Source organism: Microtus ochrogaster, chromosome 24, assembly GCF_000317375.1.
Source record: "Microtus ochrogaster isolate Prairie Vole_2 chromosome 24, MicOch1.0, whole genome shotgun sequence".
In the NCBI taxonomy this organism is placed as follows: Eukaryota; Metazoa; Chordata; class Mammalia; order Rodentia; family Cricetidae; genus Microtus; species Microtus ochrogaster.
Genome location: NC_022024.1, coordinates 37,084,057 through 37,104,503, shown reverse-complemented (window position 1 = coordinate 37,104,503; position 20,447 = coordinate 37,084,057). Strand labels below are relative to the sequence as shown.

The 20,447-nt window shown below is 46.1% G+C and overlaps 1 protein-coding gene across 3 annotated transcripts in view; it reads left to right on the top strand.

Annotated features, from left to right (window-relative positions):
• Nucleotides 1–20,447, top strand: part of Syn3 (synapsin III) — a 391,824-nt gene that overhangs the window by 23,485 nt on the left and 347,892 nt on the right. For all 3 annotated transcript variants that reach the window (XR_003377952.1, XM_026784484.1, XM_026784485.1), the window contains exon 2: nt 10,116–10,576. Coding sequence is in view for 2 of the 3 variants with exons in the window: in XM_026784484.1 (XP_026640285.1) it covers nt 10,266–10,576 (311 nt within the window). In the remaining variant the exon portion in view is untranslated. The remainder of the gene's footprint in view (nt 1–10,115; nt 10,577–20,447) is intronic.

Genomic DNA, 20,447 nt, shown 5'->3' with positions numbered 1-20,447 from the left:
TCTCTCTCTCTCTCTCTCTCTCTCTCTCTCTCTCTCTCTCTCTCTCTCTCTCTCTCCAGATGATAGATAGATAGAGATATAAATATATAGATATATCTTCTCTGTGGATTTCTCTGTGGATGTTGAGATAGACGACAGGCAGCACATTATATATGTTATTTCCTCTGGCAGAAGCATCATGCAAATTTCCAAGGCAACCGGTATTTTCTCATCACAATTTTTGGTATTCTCAGGAACACTGTAAGCCATGAGGTCCCTTTGTCTCTCAGAAGAAGGCTAACTTGTTTACTTATTTCCTTATTTCCAAATTGTGGCCGTACAGGCATCTCGTTGGCTCCTCTCTACCTGATGCTGTTTCCAGTTCAACAAGACCAAGGCCACATGTGCTACCAGCCTTGGTACCTTAGTGCTCAGAGCCAAGCTCAGGACCTCTTCTTCAAACCCACAATGATGAGTGTATTCAGAAGGCATCATGGCAAGCAGCTTTAGACCTAATTGGTAACTGGTGAGTAGCACCAGAATCTTCCCAGAGGAGGCAGTGAGCCCAGAGAGCACGAACAGAATAAATTTCTGAAGAAAGTGCAAGGGGATGACTGTATAATAAGATCCTGATGATGGTGATGGTGATAGGGAAGGACATGCTAGAGAAGGGGAAACAGTTGTGAAAACACTGTGTGAGCAATGGAGCACAAGGACAGGGTCTCGGAGCACCTCTGCATAAGTGGTCAAGCCCAACTTGAGCACCTGAGAAGCCAGATTCCAAGGGGACTAGGGTACCATGGTATAGTGGAATGCCCATGGACCACGGCCTCAAGCCTGCTAGGGCTTAAATCTTCATGCGATAATTAGGAAGGCTGCTAGATGTTCAAGATTGTGGCCGCCAGAGCTGGAAGAGGTGTTTTTAAATTGCTCTGCCAATAGTGGCCAACACTGAGTAGATATCTCAGCTGACTCATAGGTGGAGGATGGGTGACTTGAGCTAATAGGTCAGTGTCTGGCAAGCTGAGTGACCAAAATATCTCTGGTCCTTGATTTGTACATTAGTAAAAATGGAGGTGATAGCATCTTCTGGTCTGGGTTGTTGGGAAGGAGAGCCCCATCTCTTGGACCATTTCCACAGAACCAGGATCTCAAGCCCAATAAATAGCCAACCCCAACAACATCACCATATTCATAAGCACCATCACCATCATCAGGATCTTATTATACAGTCATCCCTTATTAGTTTCTTTTGTTGTTATAAATACCCCGGCAAAAGGCAGCTTAAGGAACAAAGGGCTTATACTGGTTCACAGTTTGAGTGTATGGTCCATCACAGCAAAGGTGGTAGCGGAAGTGTCAGGTGGCTGATCACATAGCATCCACAGTCAGGAAGCAGCAAGAGATGGAGTCTGGTACCCAGCTCCTTTTCACAGCCCAGGGAACAGTGCTGCCTGCAGTTAAGGTGGGTCTCCACTCAGTTAACTCAATCTAGACAATCTCTTGAAGACATACCCAGAGGCTTGTTTCCAGAAGACAATAAAGCCCATTGAATTGACAAGATTAACTATCATAGTCCTCAGCTTGTGAAAGATCCCTGTGTTGCTTTGTTTCTGTTTTTGTTTACAGTGATTTGAAAGTGATGCTTTCAATGATGAGCCGAGTCAGGGAGCTTCAGTTTCCAGATAGCAGTGCTCTCAACAGTCACTTGTCACAAGGAACTCCAGCAACTCTCTTCTCTCCTCTAGGGCTGGCCACTTGGGCATCTGATCCATAGCCTCTAGCAAGCAGACAGTGGTCTGGAAAAGTGTTTCCCCAAATCAGATTTGTAGACAAACCCACAGTGGATCCTTTGTAAAGTACCGTGGTTCGTCTTAATTATCAACTCAATTGGGTTTAGATCTGCACCTTAAGGTATTCTATGAAGACGTTCCCAGAGAGGTTTCACAGAAGAGGGTAGCCTGCTCACCCTGAATGTGGGCAGCACCTTTTTGTGGGCTGAGTTAAAAGGGAAAGAGAGAGGCGCCAGCATCTATCCTTTTCTGTTCCCTTACTGGGATGCAGTGTGGCCAGCCCCCTTGTACTCCTGCTTCCAAGCTTTCCCCACCATGGGGATTTGGGTCATGACCCTCAGATAATGAAGTTTGGATAAATCAGAGGCAAACTGGCATGAAGATTGAATAACCTCAAGCATAGGCCCCAGTCCTGGATGTTGATGCCCAGAGGGTTCTGCAGATTCTTTGTGTAGATAAACCCTATGATTGTTTTGTAGATAGATCAGTCATATTAGCCATGTAATCGTCACAGGATTTAGCAAATGCCTCAATTTATTAAATGTAAATGTTTACTTCCATGTCCTGAGTTTTGAGATTGTTTGGGGGCATGTCTGTATTTGAATGTATTTCAGAAGCGGGGGGGGGGGGGTAATTAGCAACAAATGAAAGATTTCACTTGACTGACCCCTCACAAAATTTCCCAGCACCCTTGGTTGCTCTTCCTCAAGAGGAGAAAGAGGGTGCAGAAGGCTACAATTTATCATTTCAAAGCTAAAATCTTTGGGTACCCACAGTGCTCTTATTGTGCTATTTGCACCACTCTCAGGAGAAAGGCCTGTGGGATTGAACTCTTCAACATCAGCAGGCACCTTCATGCTGATACGTCTAGCTCTGTGCTCCAAAGTCCCAAGACATCCGCTAGTATCGCTGGAACCGGTCCCTTGGCACTTGACCTTTTCTCCAGAAGGTTAAGTGTCTCTTAACTTCAACCAAAACAGTCTGTGAGTTTCCTACCTCCCCTGAGACACTGTACCCACACTTATCAATATATTGGTAAAGTCCAGGCCATATTGCTCCTAGGAATTTTTAAACTTTCTAACCAGAGACTTTCTCATAAGGGGGGGAAATCAGGAGAAAAAGAACAATTCCTTTTAGTGTTCACTCATGGAGCCGAGGGTGGGTGGAGTGAGGGACATGATATGAATCCGGGTATGTTTGCACATAGTGGGAGGGGTGGCCACTAAACTCTGAAGATGGCTACTCCTCCAGCAGCATGGTGCTTGATTAGCTGAGGTGTGTGTCAGAAACCTGGAGAGCTTTCTTTAGTATAGTAACACACTTAGTCTCCACAGAAAACCCATGGAGGTAGCTGAACTTTGTCCGTGTAATTTTATATAGATTCACTCACTCAATGGTTACTGCTATCCTACTATGTGCCGGCACTGTCCTAAGTGCTTAGAATATGCCAGGGCACGGGTCACACAGTGGTGTCTGATCTTGAGGCACTTGGATTCTGTCCGTGCAAGCAGAAAGCAGACAGTAAGCAGAATAAGTTGTCGGCAGAATAGAAGTGGTGGATGCTGTACTGCTGGAGGCATCCCAAGGGAATCCTCTTCTAGAGGGTGGCATTTAGGAATACCTAAAGGAGGCTGGGCAGGCATCTGGAGGGACTTCCTGTGGAGGGAACAGCCAGTTTTCAGGAAGCACACCCAGGAAGATCCATTCTGGGATTCATTGTCTTTCCCTGTTGATTAAGAAATTAGGGGAGCTTTGCATATTCCTCATCAGTGTAGGCAGTTCAGGGGTCAGCGGGCAGAGCTCTGTGTGAGTGACCTTGGAGGGGCATTGGACAGAGGTTTCATAGGGAATGATGGATGGACCCTGTTTTGATTTTCAGTGGTTACAAGAATGTGTCGAAATTCATAGAACTAGATACCCAGTAAGTCCATTTTACTCTGTGTTGACTTAAAGGACAAATATTTTCACAAGCCCTTTGGCACCATTTTGATCTGCTCGATACCAGTAGCCTCACTGGCCTAGGTATTAGTAGCTGTGAGCTCACTCTCATGTAAATACTGCAGCCCCACCACTGCCCTCCCTACCACTGTTGGACCTCCTAGTGCACTGGGGACTCTGGTTGCTCACTCCAGGCACTGTTTCAGACATCTTAATTAGTCACTTAGTTCTCATAAGAACCCTATGAGGTAGGCACTAACATCCGAATTCTGCAAACAAAGAAATCGAAGCACGGGGAGATGAGTTAATTTTCTGAGGCACTGTGGGCAGGGAGTAGCAGAACCCAACAGCTAACTGATTCTGTCTGCCTGTGTCTAACACCAGAGTGTTGGGACTGTGTTTTCTTTAACTAATGTGTTCTGGGTAAGAGCCGCCATTGGAGTCAGTTTGTTGGATCTTGCAGACCAAATAGGAGGATTGACCAGACAAAAGGAATGAGCATCTGAAACCTATACTGGAAAAGGAGAAGCCAAAAATGTGAGGTTTCTGGCCTAAGAGTGGATGGAGCCTAGGTGGGAACCCAGGAGCATACACCCACCTGAGAGTGAGCAAGGAAATGAACCCAAGTTTCTCTGACACATCTGCACAGAGATACCTGCTCTCTTCCCTGGACTGTGGGATGACTCTCCTTACTCCACAAAGCTCCTGCCACTTTGAGGCAAAGCTTCTGCCCCTGTGATCATCCCTCTTCAGGCTCTACAGCCGAGCCAACCTGTTTTCATCCTTCTTACTACTCCCCTTTCCCACCTCAGCATCTGAGAAGTTAAGCTTGCAAGGCTGTCAGAGAAAAGGTTTTAAGATTTTTTTTTTCTAATCTGATGTGGCCACTCCCGCCCTCTAGTGGCCAGTATGTGACAATGTCACTGCTTTTGCACTTGGCAGCCATTAAATAAAAATACCTGTCGTTTAAACACAAGAGTTGCTATATTGTGATCATCGAATTCTGGTGAAAAAGATGGCGTCTAAGCGGCCGATGGGAGGTAGCATTACACAGTGTGCGTACACTGGGCAGTGGGGTAGAAGAGGGCAGTATGAGATTTTTCCACACCACATTGAACGATGTGCAGTTTAGAACACATGAATAGTATGTTTCTGGAGCTTTCAAATGTAAAATCTTTGGGCCGTGGCTAACGTTGTGTGGCTAGAAGCACGGAAAATTGAAACCCTGATTAAGGAAGAGCAGTCACTTAAATCCTCCACAGTCTGTGTCTCACAGCCGAGAAGATTCCCTAGGACCCGCCTCTCTGTAACCTTCCTGTAGAGTTCTATCATCGGTGTACCAAAGCCAGAATTATTTTCAATATGGCCTTTTTTTGATCGGGTATCTAATCTGTCTCTGGTCTTCGAAATAGTTTCTTGTGAACTTGTATTTTCCCCAAGCAGAGTGGGCCTTCTCTTTTTCAGATGTACCAATGCCTTTCCTACCATAGGGAGTTTGCACATACATGTCTCCTCATTCTTCATCTTAAAGACTCATGACCATACCAAGGGAATTGTCTCTGTTTTTATGGTGACACAATCTCCTTTATAGAAAACTTTTAAGAATTTCACACGCCCCAAAGGAACTGATTCTAAAATGCAATGAAGCCACAATGAAGATGCAAAACACACAGAACTAGCAGAATTTCTTCATGACATAAAATTATTTGACAATAGCATCAAAAATATATAACAATAAATTTAACCAAGGAGGTGAAAAATATGGGTGACAAAACTAGGAAAATATTAATGGAAATAATATGACCCAAATAGATGATAAGGTCCCCTATGTTCATGGACTGGAAGTGTCAATATTGATCAAATGCCCATGCCACCAAAAACAGTCTAAATTCAATACAACCCCTATCAAAATTCCAGTGTCACCTCTGACCAAAATAGAAGTGTTATCCAGCCACAAAAGATCTTAAATACACAGAGAAATCTTGAGCAAAAAGAAAGCAGAAGGCATTGTCTTCTACCTGACTCCAAAATCTATTACAAAGCACAAATAATTAAAAGGGTATGACATAGTTCCCAACAGATGGCACAGAGGTCAAGAATATTGGCTACTCTTGCAGAGAACCTGGATTCAATTCCTAGCATCCACATGATAGCTCACTACCAACTGTAGCTACAGTTACTAGGATCTGCTGCCTTCTTCTGACCTCTGTGAGCACCAGGCACCTGTGGTACATATATGCAAGCAAGACACTCATATGCATAAAATGGAAAAAAGTAAATGTTCATAAAGTGTAGCAGCAATGGAGATTGATCTGGAATAGGGCAGAGAGCCCAGGAATAAAGCTGGGCATTTACAGTCAAGGTTTCTAAGAATTTATAAACATCTATCTGTCAAGAGGCTAGCATCCAAAAATGTATAAGATCTCAATTCAACAGCAAGAAAACAAATAACCTATTCTAAAAATATAAAAAAGTACCTGAATATACATTTCTTAAAAGAAGACCCAAGATGACCAAAGACCAATTCTCATCATCTGGGGTATGCAAATCGGTGCAATGAGACACCTCACATGTGATAGAATGTTCATTATAAGCAATATAAAAGAGTGCTGAGGCCAGCAACATTGCTCAGTGGGTAAAGGCGCTAAGTTTGATGGCTTGAGTTAAATACCTGGGACCCACACGGTAGAGGACAAGAACTGACTTCTGCAAGTTGTCCTCTAGCCCCTACACATACGTTGTGACATGTGCATGCATAAATATAATTTTAAAAATTAAATGCATGGAAAAAGGAGACTTGTATACTGTGAATGAGAATAATTCATGTAGTCATCAATGGAAAACAGTGTTGGGGCTCCTCAGGAAACAAGAAATAGAGTTACCGTTTGGTTCAGCAGTCTCACTTCTGGGTGCATAGCCAAAGAAACTGAAAGCACCTTGGCAAAGAGCTAGTGACTCTCCTGTGTTCATTTCAGCATTATGAACAAAGAGCAAGGTATGATATCAACCTGCTTTCATTGTCAGAGGGTGTGGTGTTGGTGATAATGAAATACTATTAGGTCATTAAAAAGAGGGAACTCCTGTTTCTTTCAGTAGGGATGGACCTGGAGGATGCTATATTAAGGCAAGTAAGCAGGGTGCAGAAGAACACAGACTCTATGGCCTCAAGTGGGGCATCTAAGAGTTCAAAGCATCCAGCCATGGCTCTGAGAAGTAGAGGAAAGATGTGGATGAAGACTGGGTGATGTTGATCAGAGTTGAAACTGGGAAGAATGAGCTTCAGCTGCCCATTGTAAGGACTACAGATGTTAAATAGTAAAGAACATATCTCATATTTTCAAACTGCCAAAGGGGATTTTAAATGCTTTCACCACACCAAAATTCTAAGTACCTGGAGAGTTTTGTTTGTTTACCTAATTTGATCAACCCACAGTGAAAATATGTATCAAAAAATGACATCATCTGCCGGAAAAATACTGTTATGAAAAAAGTCACTTCTTCATATAGGACTTCCCAGCTATTCTATTTAAAGACACCTTACTCTTCACAAGGCCACTCCAAGTTCTTTATCAGCACAGATTTCAAGCCATAGATTCATCATAGTTTCATCTTTTACCAGCTTGTCTTTGACAGATCTATATCTTCCTGGGGCTGTAGTAATAAGGGTTAAGAGAACCCCTGCAGTTGGGGTTGATCAGAAGTTTATAAGGAAGCATGCCTGGAGGGACACTCGTGTAAACTCGGTTACTTGGGAAGCTGAGGGTGGGTGTTTGAGAGCTCAAGCTCAGGCTGGGTTACATAGTGAGGCTCTACCTCAGAATAAAAAGGAAAGAGGGCTTTCCAGCAGACAGAAAAGTTGAGAGGAGGCAAGTTTGGTGGTAATGGTTGAATTCCTACCAGTGTAAGGTAGACCAGGGTTCCCCCAAAAGAGATTGTTAAATAAACTGCACGGTCTCTTCAACTGAAGTATTTGACAAACTTTTCATCCAGTAATTTAAAAAAAAAAAAGGCAGTTGAATTTCAGGAGTGACCAGTAGCTTGTTAGGGTTAGCCTCTTCACATTGAACTTTGCACAAATGTTTCAAAGAAAATGCTTGATGTTGCTAGAAAGAAACAAAAAGTAGATACGCTATAGAAGTGAGTCCCTGCCTTAAGGGGAAGTAGCCACCCACATCTGCCCAGGTAAAACAGAAAGCTTGGCCCAGAGCAGCTCCAGCTAAGGCAGAGAGCTGTGGGTGTAATGGTTTAATGAGCAGCGTACAAACAGAGGGAAGAGTGTGGGGACTCAGGAGATGTTTCAGGTTCTCTCAAGAGGATCAGCCAAGGCTTTGCTGAAACTGTACCACGTACCCACTTCTCCCTCAGACCAATTCTGTTTCTCATTCTAGCTGACAGTTGTTGATTGGGGTGGCATTCTTTAATAGACCCGACTTAAGACACTACGGGGAGAGAGGCCTCTCTGAGGAACCTGACACAAAACAATGGGAAGTATTTTTAAATATATGTTTTTGTCAAGTGCAACAGAACATCACTGAGATGGGGCTGAGACATAAAGTTAGTCTCAGGGCTACAGAGGTGGCGTCATCAGTAAGGTTCTTCCCATGGAAATGTGAAGAGCAGAATTGGGGTCTCTAGCTCCCAGGTAAAAATCCAGGCACAACAGTGCACACTAGTGCCTTGAGGAGGTGTGGCTTGACCAGAAAGGGGCCCAGGGGAACTTTCTGCGGTGGCAGAAGCAAGCCAACACCACCCCCACCTTATTATTTAACAAAGAATTGGACTGTAAAGACTTCAAGTTTTCCTTAAAGCAAAATTTACAATAATAACATGTAAAAATATGACAGAAACATATAGTTCAGTTTTGTGGCTTAAGTAGCCCTTATTCTCAATCTCAAATGAACATTGAAGTTTTAAAAATTATTCTTGGGTTGGTGAGATGACTCAGGCTCAGACAGTAAAGGCACATGAGTTCAGTCTCCAGTCCCAGAGTGGAAGGAGAGAACGCATACCTGTCTGCACATTGTTCTCTGGCTCCCACGGAGTGCATGTACACACACACACACACACACACACACACACACACACACACACAGACACACACACAAATACACACTTGCACACCAAATCCAAAAGTAAGAAAATGAAATAAATGATTTCCAGAAACTTGTGTGTGTACGTGTGTGTGTGTGTGTGTGTGTGTGCGCGCGTGCGTGCATAGTCTGTTTCAGTTACCACAACAAAACGCCACAGACCATATGACTTAAACAGCAGGAATTAATTTTCTCACAATCCGGACATCTGACAGCAGGATGTAGCATGGTGGGGTCTGGTGAGGGCCACCTCCCAGCTTGCAGATGACCGCCTTTATTTGTGTTCTTACTAGGCGCAGAGGGTGTCCCTCATAAAAAGAGTTCTACTCCCATTCCGTGGCTCCATCATTAACACTTACCCAATTCCAGTCACCCCCCAAAGGCCTCATCTCCTACCCAATTCCAGTCACCCCCCAAAGGCCTCATCTCCAGATCTCTTCTCATTGGAGAGCAGATCTTCAACACATGAACTTAATGGGGGGGGGGCATCTCAATCTTCAACATTATACATTCAAGAACATTTGGAAGACATAAATAGAAAAAGGTCAAATAACATATGTCACCAAAATATATTCACTGCTGTGACTTATTTATAATTTCCAAATTGTGATACTCTTATGTAGCTGTAGTTATTCTATACATGTAATTTTGTATTATGATTATTTCGTTTTCAGTTGCTGGGATGCAACTCAGAGTTTCCTGCATGCTCGGCTCCTCTCCACTGAACTATAGCCCCAGCCATTTAAACATTTTTATATATTTATTTGTCATTTAATTCTGAGAGAGGCTTTTACTAAGTTATTCAAGCTGGCTTTGGACTCACTATAGCTCAAGCAGGCCTTGAACTATTGATCTACCTGTCTCTGCCTCCATTGTAGCTGTGAATGTTGCTGGCATGGGCTAGCAAGCTCAGGCCTGATGTGTTTAAGTTTACAATACAAAACTTAGTATTGTTACTAAAGATGCTCCATCTGAACCCTCTTTGAATGGACAAACAGTCCACTGAGTGGCTATGTCGTCCTGTGACTGAATGCTGAGTAGCTTCTCAGTATTTTAAAGTGTTGGTAAGGCTGTGGTATGTCTATGTATGCATGAGGGTTTTACCTGTTACTGAGATTATTTTTCTTAGTGTAGAATTCCTGAAATTGGAAGTTGTATGCTTTTAAGGCATATTGCCAAATAGTCTCTAAAAGTGTGTCCCAGTTTGCAAAGCCACCAGCAGTGGGCTGGGAACATAGAAATGTTCTTTATCTGTTTGCTTTTAAAGGGGAGGCATTTGGTTCCACTAATGTGATTACTGGATTGTTTCCAACAGGTAAACAGAATTCTGGGAAGCCCACTTCTGGTGTGTAGAAGCCCTGGGCTCCTCTGACCCCACACCTCCTGCTCCCTGTTGCTGGCTCCTTGCACTTTGAGCCTCACCTAGTTCCTCTGTGTGGACGGAGGTTTCCCATCTATCGCAGCCATGAACTTCCTCCGGAGGCGTCTATCCGACAGCAGCTTTGTGGCCAACCTGCCCAATGGCTACATGCCGGACCTGCAGCGCCCAGAAAGCTCCAGTAGCTCCCCAGCATCCCCGGCCACTGAAAGGAGGCACCCCCAGCCCCTGGCTGGCTCCTTCTCTTCTCCAGGATCCAGCCTGTTCAGCTCCTTCTCCAGTGCCATGAAACAGACCCCACAGACCCCCTCGGGGTTAATGGAACCACCAACTCCTGTCACACCCGTGGTTCAGAGACCCAGGATCTTGTTGGTGATCGATGATGCCCACACAGACTGGTAAGCAGCTTCAGGGATGGAGCCTGCATGGGGCTGTCTCACCTCTCGGGAGGACAGAATAGAAAATCAAGTGCTATAAAAGGCTTATATGGTTTCTGAGGCTAGCTGGGAGAGGGAGGGGTTCATCGAAGAGAAGCTGTGTGCCTTTTTCTCTAGGGACCGTATATGAACAGAGCTCCATCTGCAAACCCCACATTTAACAGCTCTGAAATAAACAGAGACCCCAGGTCTGGCAAGTTCTATGTATATGCTTTAAACATTTTAAAGTGGTTGATATGGGTGCTGCAAGTGTTCTAGAAACAGCACGGGAACCATATGACCTTTCTGAAGAAGCAAAGTTCTCAAGTTGCTATTTAATCCAACTTTTTAAATATAAGTCTATCTGTATTGTGTGTGTGCTTGTGTGTATGTGTGTCCTCAAGTGTGTGGGTACGTGTTTGTGTATTAACGAATACGCTCTGTGTAGAGGCCTGGAGTTGACATCACGTGTCTTCCTGGACACTTTGTTTAGAGGCAGGATCTCTCAATCAATCAGGAGCTTACTGACCCTTGCTGGATGAGCTAACCAGCTTACCTCCCCTTATCCTATCCCCCATCCCTGCCACCCGGGATTCTCTGTCTCTGCCTTCTAAGGACTGGGATTACCGGTTGCCACCAGCCTGCCAGGCTTGTACATGGATTCAGGGATCTGAACTCCAGTCCCCCTGCTTACAAGTCAAACAGTATATCCGCTGAGCCATCTCCACGGCCCCTAACCAGACATCTGGCCTTATTCTACACTGGCTGTCTTACCTAAGAAAGTTGCTTCCTGTCTGAAAATGGAGTTTAATAATGGAGATCCTGTGCCGTGGTGTGGTAACAGCTAGGCAGAGTTCCTGTCCTGTCCCCCAAGCCCTCTTACAGCTGTGTGGCTCTTGTAACTTGTGCCTAATGCAGTACCTACGTTATAAAGGGGCTTTATGGAAGTCGGTAATGCCTAAGTTAATATGAAAGTACCCAGCGATGCCATTTAAATATATATGCTTGCTATTATAGAGGGCTTTGGCCCTCTCTTGCATGACACCGACGATGACAGCAGTACCTTCCAAGCATTCTTGGCTTGTGTCTTTATCCCCAGCATTGTGCAGAAAGGGCAGGGTTTATCCCCCTGTGCCCGTTTCCTGTTGGTCATGCCTTCTTGATTAGTCTGCGGGTGATTGCCTCGGATTTACTGCTCTATGTCTACCCATAGAACATGTGGTATTGTGGCAAAGCACAGTGAAGAAGGCAGGGACCCATCCAAGTAGCGTTTACATTTTGTCTTTGGTCATCAGTCTCCTTAATCTACAGGAATGAGGAGTGTATAAATCTTAGGTGCTGCCCCCTTGTGGGTGGGAGCTGGAGATACACTTTTGGCCTAAGTAGTCTCTCCACCCTTTAATTGGAACAACAGCGTTTGGTTTCTGGCGTCCTTCATGCCCTTTGGTGGGGAAAAGAAACTGGTGTTTGTGGGCTCTCCTGGAAGTTGGCTCCACGGTCATTGAATATTTGTGACTGAGAAACTTCCCACCACAGACCCATCAGCTTCTCCTTTGAACTCCTTTCTTGAATCTTTCTAACCACCCAGGATTACTCAGTCATCTTCAAACTGATGTTCACTGGGTGCCTAAAATGGGTCTTGCTGGTTGTGGTGGTGCACTCCTGAAATCCGTGCACTCAGGACGCTGAGGTTAGGAGGATTGTGAGTTCAAGGCCAGCCCTGGCTACGTAGGGAAACTGTTTCCAGACACCAGAAGATTCTCAATCCTGCCTACAGAGTTCTCCAAAAATGCCTGGCCGCAACTACCAAGAATGGCCACCAGGTGGCGGGCTAGTCCCATAGTTCCGCGTATCCTGGCCGTTAGCCTCCAGGTCCAGCTTCTTCCCAGCTCCTCCTCCTTTGTGTGAAGATCTCTAGCGGGGGAGGAGGTTGTGAAAAGAGAAGAAGCTAGCTCCCACAGCTCCTTCCTTCCCTTTTGAGATGATAATGAGGTGGGCACTTACTGTCTGGGCCGAGAGTGACCCACCCCCATCCCCACAGACACGCTGCTGTCCCATTGTTGACCCTTCTCAGGCTGAGCCCTCTTAAGCTGTCTTCCCTTTCCTGGGCCAGGGCCAATCTAGCTCATGAGGTTTCCTTGCAAGCAGAGGGTGTTGCGGGAACCCATGCCTTTTCTGGGAGCGCAGCTGGCAGGTTATTTCAACCCGCGGGCTCCCTCAGTTCCACCTGAGAACTGCCTAGAACAGTGCAGAAGGGACCTTGCCTTTCTTTTATTGTATTTTTTTCTTAATTTTCTTCCCACCTAGGAGAAAATGACACGACCCCTTATGGCAACCATTAGCAGTCATCAACCCCTCAGGAAAGAGCGGGGTCTTATGGGTACCTCGTCTCTCTACGATGGAATGTGGCAGGGTCCAATATTACACAAGTCTCCATAGCTGCTGTGTGTTCATGGTTACAGTAATGTCGTGTCTGGATGGCAATGTTTCATGACACTCCCCCTACCCTCCTAGTCTTCAGTTCTATCTGCCCTTCCCTCTGGGACACTCCCAGGCCTTGATGTGGGAATGATATAGATGCCCCAATTAGGGATGAATGCTCATCAATCACTTAGACAAGATATTAATCTTTGCGTTAAGTGGCGTCTTCTGCAAAAATGGAGCTTTTCTGCGCAGGGCTGAGAACCAGCATTAGTCTACAGGTGTAAACACAAATATTTAGAAGACAGTTTGGCAGCCTGTCCCTGGAGAGAACCAGTAGGTAGATGCTGTCCCTTTGAGCCCATGCTCTTTTCCACCGCAGGCTTTTGCTTGGTGCTTTGTATTTTCCGAAAAGAAATTCAGATCACAAAGCCACCTTTGCTGCAAGGATTCATGGCTGAACACTTTGAGGTGCAGCTTGTAGAGGTGAACCTAGCCAGGGCAAGGGTCACTGGAGAACCTCTGGCAACACTACTGGAGGCATGGTTTAGTGACAGGTGTGGCGATATTTCATTTATATTTTAATAAATAAAACTTGCCTGAAGATCAGAGGATAAAACAGCCCGCTGGTCAGCCTTGCAGACCAGGCAGTGGTGACACATACCTTTAATCCCAGTAGCCACACTAGTTTGCCATAGAAACCAGGCAGTAGTGGTTACCCCGAAGAAGTTATAGGCACTATCAGTACATAGCATTGCTCACCGGCACTTCCCAGTAGACCTACCAGGGGCTGTTTTCCAGGTGAGGAAGCTGCAGAAGATCTATACACCTGCTTGAGGAGTCCAAACAAGAGGCTGGGCTGAGAGGGGAACAGGAGCTGCCTTCCCACCCAAGCCTTTTATGTTCGGCATAATGGAGATGCCGGCAGTGTGGATGAAACAGAAGGGTAAAGATGCGTAAAGATCTACTGGGGACTCTCAGAGGACCAGATCCTGTCCCCATTGTTACATGAACAACATTTATAGATGGACTAATATCTCTAACAAAAACAACTTAAGAAAGAACTGGTTTATTACGGCTCTGAGTTCCAGGCTGAGTCCCTCACCAAGGGGGATCTCAGGGGCAGGAACTTGAGGAACATGGTTATATAGAACCCATAGTTAGAGAGAGAGCATTTTGCCACCCAGTTTGTTCTCTCCATATGAAACAGTCTAGGGGTCCTCTGCCCCGGGGAATGGTCCCTCCCACAATTAAGATGGGTCTGCTCACATCAATTAACATAATTTCGATACTCCCTACCGACATACCCAGAGGCCCATCTCTCGGGTGACTTTAGATGAGTCATTTCTGTCAATTCAGACGAACACTGACAATCTCATGCACTCCCCGTCACTAGGCATTGTGCTAGGTGGTTTTTACCCATTCTCTAATTTAGTCTTCCTAATTGCTGTGTGGGTACTAATACTATTCTTGTTTTATAAGGAAGAAAGCTTGAGGCTCAGTGCCCCAAACCAAAGAGGTGTTCCTGGCATCTTGGGATCCTGCTAGGGCATTTGAGGACAAGCCTGGGTGTCACCATGTTCTTGCTGTTCTCCCAGCTGCACCTGAAGCCCAGGACCTCCTGTGCCGCATGTGCGCAGGGTCTGACCCTGCCTGCTCCTCCTCTGCACACACACGTATCCAGCCTCAGACAGCCCAGCTGAGAGAATGGTGGCAGAACCCTATTCACACCTCATTGGCCGAGCACAGAAGCCTTGTGGCCTCACCCTGGAGGGAAGTGCCCTGCCCCAGCCGGGCGCCCTCACCCAGACAGACAGAGTGTTAAGGTGCCAGGAGGAACGGGAGTCCTTGAAGACATCCAGACACTCATGGTCACAGACTGGCAAAGTGAACCTTGTGGAGAAATTGCACTTGGACACACAGAATATTTTTTCCTCTCTTTAAAGTACCAAGGGAGCTCAGGCAGGGGCTCTACCATTCTTTTCCCTTTGATATTAAGGTTGTCACCTCCAGGAACACATGCCAGACATTATTTTCTATGGGAATTAAATGGAAAATTGAATAAATTCTAGAGAATTTGGGTCTGATAGGTAGCAGCTGAGAATTAAGACCCACGCTTGACCGTCATCCTCTCTGTGTCTCTGCCAGCTTGCTTGTGAGCCTCAGTTTCTTTGTGTGTAAAGTGGGTGTTAACACCATCCCTTTCCCTACCTCACTGACCTCGAGGGGACATGATGAAGAAGCTCCTTCTCATCTCTTTCACATGAATTTTGCAGCATGTGCTATTTCTCCAGCTGAGTCTCAGTATTCTGCTTCCAATATGAGTTCCACCTTTAGGCACCAAATAGCTTCTGTTTCTGCCATAGGAAGATTAGAGCTTGTGGTGTCTTGGGAAGGTTCTCTCGGAAGACATTTGGTGCTGTGGAATTCAGGAAGGCTCCCGACACTTTCTTGCTACTCCCAAGGTTCCTGCTGCCATCCCTGGGTGGTAAAAAAGAAAGGCTCCAGCATTCTATTGAGATGTCAGATGGCTCCTGGCTGCTTGGCCCGAGGAACAAGGACAGCCAGACACCTTGGACTGTCTCTCCGAGGATTTGCAGTCGGCCTAATTGGTGCCATGGTAGTCAGGATCTTCTGCTTCTATCTTTGCCACCTGTGGGCAGGCGTCGGGGAAGGTGTGTTAGTGGCTTTTCTCCTTTGTGTGACCAGATACCTGACCAGAAGCAGCTTGAGGGAGGAGGTGATTTTGTGGGTTGAGACTTTAAGGGTGATGGTTCATCACCGTGGAAAAGTATGACCACAGGTGAGTAAGGCTGATAGTCACATTGTATCAGGTGTCAGGAAGCAGGCAGAGATGAATGATGGTGTTCAGCTGGCTTTCTCCTTCTTAGTCCAGCTGAGAATCCAGCTCACAGGATGGTACCATTCAGTGGTGTGTTTCCATGGTGATTCTAAAGCCTGTCAAATTGGCAATCAAGATTACCACTTAAGTAGGGTTTGTCAGATTGAGTAAATAAAAACACAGGTTGTCAAGTTAACACTTTAATGACCCAACCTGAGTATATACTGTGAATCATGAAAAATGTATTTGCTGTCCATCTGAAATTCAGATTTTATTGAGTATCCAGTTTCTCTCGGGAAAGAAGAAAACACGTGATACAGCCTAGCTTTACAGATGTGTGATGAGCAAGAGACCGTCCTCTGAGGTGTCTTGCTTTCTGGTTGGGGAGCTAAACCAGGTCTCCTGACTGGCCCTATTCTCGGAGCACAGCGTTCTCTGTCATTGGCATCAGGAAGGGAGATAAGCGCAGAAGATGGACTCCAGCCAAATTCCTAGATACTGTGGGATCTGGCCCCTACTTTCCCTCTCCCATAGGAGATCTTAGTCAAGTCCAACCTCCCAACCTCACATCCCTCCCCTATAAGGCAGAATTTTGGGCTAACTTTCAGGAAGGTTAATTATGAAGGTTAAAGATAATGGCATGGGTGGAGTTGGTACATGGCTCAGCCTGATATAATAGTCCCCGGGATGGTAACTGTTATTAACAATTAATTGCAGTTACTAATTGCTTGTGAATATAATAGCCCTGGGAGCCAGAGGGAAGGAAGCCGCTTGGCATGCTTTTCAGTTCAGCTGGCTGTGCTGGAGGGCCAGCATCCAGAAGCCCTGGAGGAGGGGTGTCTAGGCCCTGGCAAACCAGCAGTCACTCTCTAAGATGCGGAGAGAGCCAATCGGGCCAGCCCTGAAGTAAGGGAAGAGGCTTAAAGGAGAGATGCACAATTCCCTGCTGAGACCCTCTATCTGTGGGAACATCTCATGCCTATTGCGGGAACAAGGGTCTCCATCCCACAAGGCAACTGCTTGATGTGGAGAACTGTGAGGGACTCGCGGTGAAATGGGAAGAGGGAGCCTAATAAAAGGGGTATCACCCGCTACTTGCTTTACCTACTAACTCCAGTATTCCACCTGACCCCACCTGGTAGGCTTCTGTGCTGGACATTGGTCCTGCACCTCTGCCCCTCCCTCCCTGTCTCTCTCCCTGCCCTAGTGTCCAGGGGGAGGGGAGGGGCCTGGACATTCCCCATCCACCAGCTCCGTTGCCTGGAGACAGCTCAGTTTTCCCAGGCCCGGCCCCTTTTATCAGGGAAACAATGTGCGCACACAGTGAGGGCCTTGTGTGGCACCCAAGCCCCTAGCCCTTTGACTTGAGGAATTTTTCAAGTGCTGACCCTTCTCCGTGAGGTCTTCAGGCTGTCCAATCCAAGGGCTGATGTCCCTGCAGCTTCCTAGCCAGCTCCTGCAAGCAGAGAGGGAGGAAGGGGAAACAGAAAGTGTGTTACCCATGCCCTGCTCTGGAGAACTTCACCCTTGGAACCCTGCTAGAAAATCCCAGGAAAATATCTGTGAACAGAAGGGAATATGGAGAATTTTTCTTCCCAAATCTCTTTCCTTTTGCCGTCTCTCTAAAGAGCTTGGCTAAGCTGTGAGATCTCACAGGTAAAGGACATGTCCCTCTCTGAGCCCGTTTCCTTAGATCTGCAGCCACGTGGATGGTGAAGGTTATATCTCCAGATGAGTGTTCCCATTAGAATGATGGTTTCCAGCTACCACCCTAAACCAGCTGTGTCAGGTCAGGTTCCACATAAGCAAAACGAGGCTTTATTGGGACATACGCAGAGAAGTTCTTAGAAGGAAAAGGATGTACAATGATTGGAGTTCTAGGCAGTTAGCCTGTGAAGTCCCTCCAGAGACAACTCTTCTTTGTCCTGGTCCTTGAAGACAAATTCTTGGGGGAAATTAAACCCAGCTTAGTACACTCCTTATTTCTTGGGGGACACTTTGGGACAAAGCCGCAAAGACTCTGTATAGGATGCTTGGTTCTGTCGAGACACAGGCAAATACAAAAAGAGGAGCCACTACTAAGCAAGAACTTGGTGGCTACAGATCGGGGCCAAGAGAAACTGTCACGTACCACAGTGGACTCCAGATGTCCAGAATGGAGCCAGGAACCTGCTTTTTGACAATGATGAAAAAGTCAACCTTAGGAACTACCAAAACAGAGGACTTCTCACACATGGCTTAAATGAATAGAGCCAAGACCTCTGGCGCAGTGAAGGCTGGAGATGAAATTCAACTTGGTACGTGGAGGATGCCAGTACAGCTCAGTATAAGTAGAATTAACTGGCAGAGGTCAAGTGGGTGGTGGGAAGGGGGTGAATACCCCATTGTACAGAAGGGTCCAAGCTTGGTTTGTGTACACATCTGTAAAAATATTCAAGGGCTCAGACCCCAAAGAGCTTACTCTAGAAGCTCTTATAGGAGGCTCTAACTGAAGCTTTTACTGTTCTCGGCTGGCCTCTGTTTTACCCCCATCTCATGCCCTTGCCTTATTCAGCTCTGAGGAATTCCACTGCTTCATTGCAAGTCTTGCCTCACCCTCCACAGTATGGCTTTCTTGGCCAGGCCCTCTCAGTGACCTTCTTTTTATAGAGTCCCTCAGAGACCTGGGTCTACTTGGGCAATAGTCGCTCAGAGCTGGCGCCTCTGGACTTTACCCCCACTGGTTGCAGCCCTGCCCCTGGAGAGGCAAATCTCTGGGTAGATGCCAACCTCATGACAGAACATCTCCAGGTTCTGTGGAAGGCCACCTCTAGTGTGTTCCCTGGCAGAAGGGAATAATCTGCCATGGCAGGAAAAGGGATAAGGTTTCCTGTCCACTCTCCTGGCCTCCCCGTCTGGGCTTCCTAGAGATCTTTAATGAATTAATTATCGCATACAGAACTGGCTCGGTCAGAGATTGCCCGTAGAAGACAAGCCAGTCTGTGAGTTCAGGGGCACGTGGATGGGAACAGCATGGGTGGAAAAAAATACTTTCCTCTGGCCAGAAAAAAAGCAGCTTAGAGTCCACAGCAAATGGCATTGACCGCTTGGTTTGAGCACCCACAGAAAAAGCTCAGTATGTCCCCTTCACACCTGTGACCCCAGAGCTTGGGGAACACAGAGAAAGGAGGCTTACTCGGGTTTCCTGGCTGCCAGCCTAGCTCTAGGCTCAGAGGGAGATTCTGTCTTACTTAGGCAGATATAGAGTGATAAAGCAGGATGCCCGATGTCGTCCTCTGGCTTCCCCATGTGCGCATACATCTGCACGTATTCGTACTCATGTTTACATATACTACACCACTGATGCACAGAAGTAAAAGTTTACAGTTCATCCAGTCTAAATGAGGCTAAGGATTCCATGAGATCTGCCAGTAGGGACTTACGATAAAGGATAGCGGTGTTAGGGTTACTATTAGATCTGTGTCCTCCTCAGGGACTGTCTTCCAGCACAATATAAAGGCCTTTCTGCTTGGACAGGATGTTTCATTCAGTGCAATTGCAAAGACCAACATGATGCTTAACACAAAGTAGAGAGGGGATGGATGGATGGATGGATGGGTGGGTGGATGGATGGGTGGATGGATGGGATGGATGGGTAAGTAGTCGGGTGAGTGGATAGATGGGTGAATGAGTTAGATGAATAAGTCAGACGGATAGTTAATCTATGCATGGGTGAATAGATAGATAATAAATCTTTCGGCCTTCTTCATGCAAAAAGAAAAACAGAAGGGAGGAGCTGAACATTAGCAACACCTGCTATATACCAAGAATATTTTTTTAATATTTATTTATTTATTATGTATACAATATTCTGTCTGTGTGTATGTCTGCAGGCCAGAAGAGGGCACCAGACCCCATTACAGATGGTTGTGAGCCACCATGTGGTTGCTGGGAATTGAACTCAGGACCTTTGGAAGAGCAGGCAATGCTCTTAACCTCTGAGCCATCTCTCCAGCCCCACCAAGAATATTCTTTAGGCATTCTTGCTCAGGTGGCAGATGTAGTAATTTTTGTCCTAATTGATTTTACCAATGAGAAAACTAGTACTTTGGGGGTGGTTGTTTGCTTGAGGTAGCATCAGGTTATAAATAGCAGAGCTACACAGGACCTGTCAGTCTCTAAAGCCAACAGGCCCTTTCTACTTTCTTTCCCAGCAAGGTGAAGCCTTACCTATCCCGCCCCCCTTCAGCAGTGACCACTGGTAAGCAACTTGCTGGCCCAGTCTTGGCAGCCTCCCACATGCCTTTGCATCTGTGTCCTAATGTAAATCCTCTTTGCAACTTTAGAATTGATCTTTTAAATCCTCATTATTCAGAGGAGGAGGCAGAGATGGTCCCAAAACATCTACAGCAGGTATCAGAAATCCTGCCCCACCCCAAAACCAGGTCTTCCTCTGTGTGTCTACTGCTCATTTTTCTTTCATACTTAAAAATATGTGCCTCAGGAAGATATGAGGTACCCCAGTACCCCAGTTCTACCCTGTAGTGTCCCAGTGCTTGCCCAGCATGGTTGCCCTTACTAGTTTCTCTCTTCTCTCTTCCCTCTCTCTTC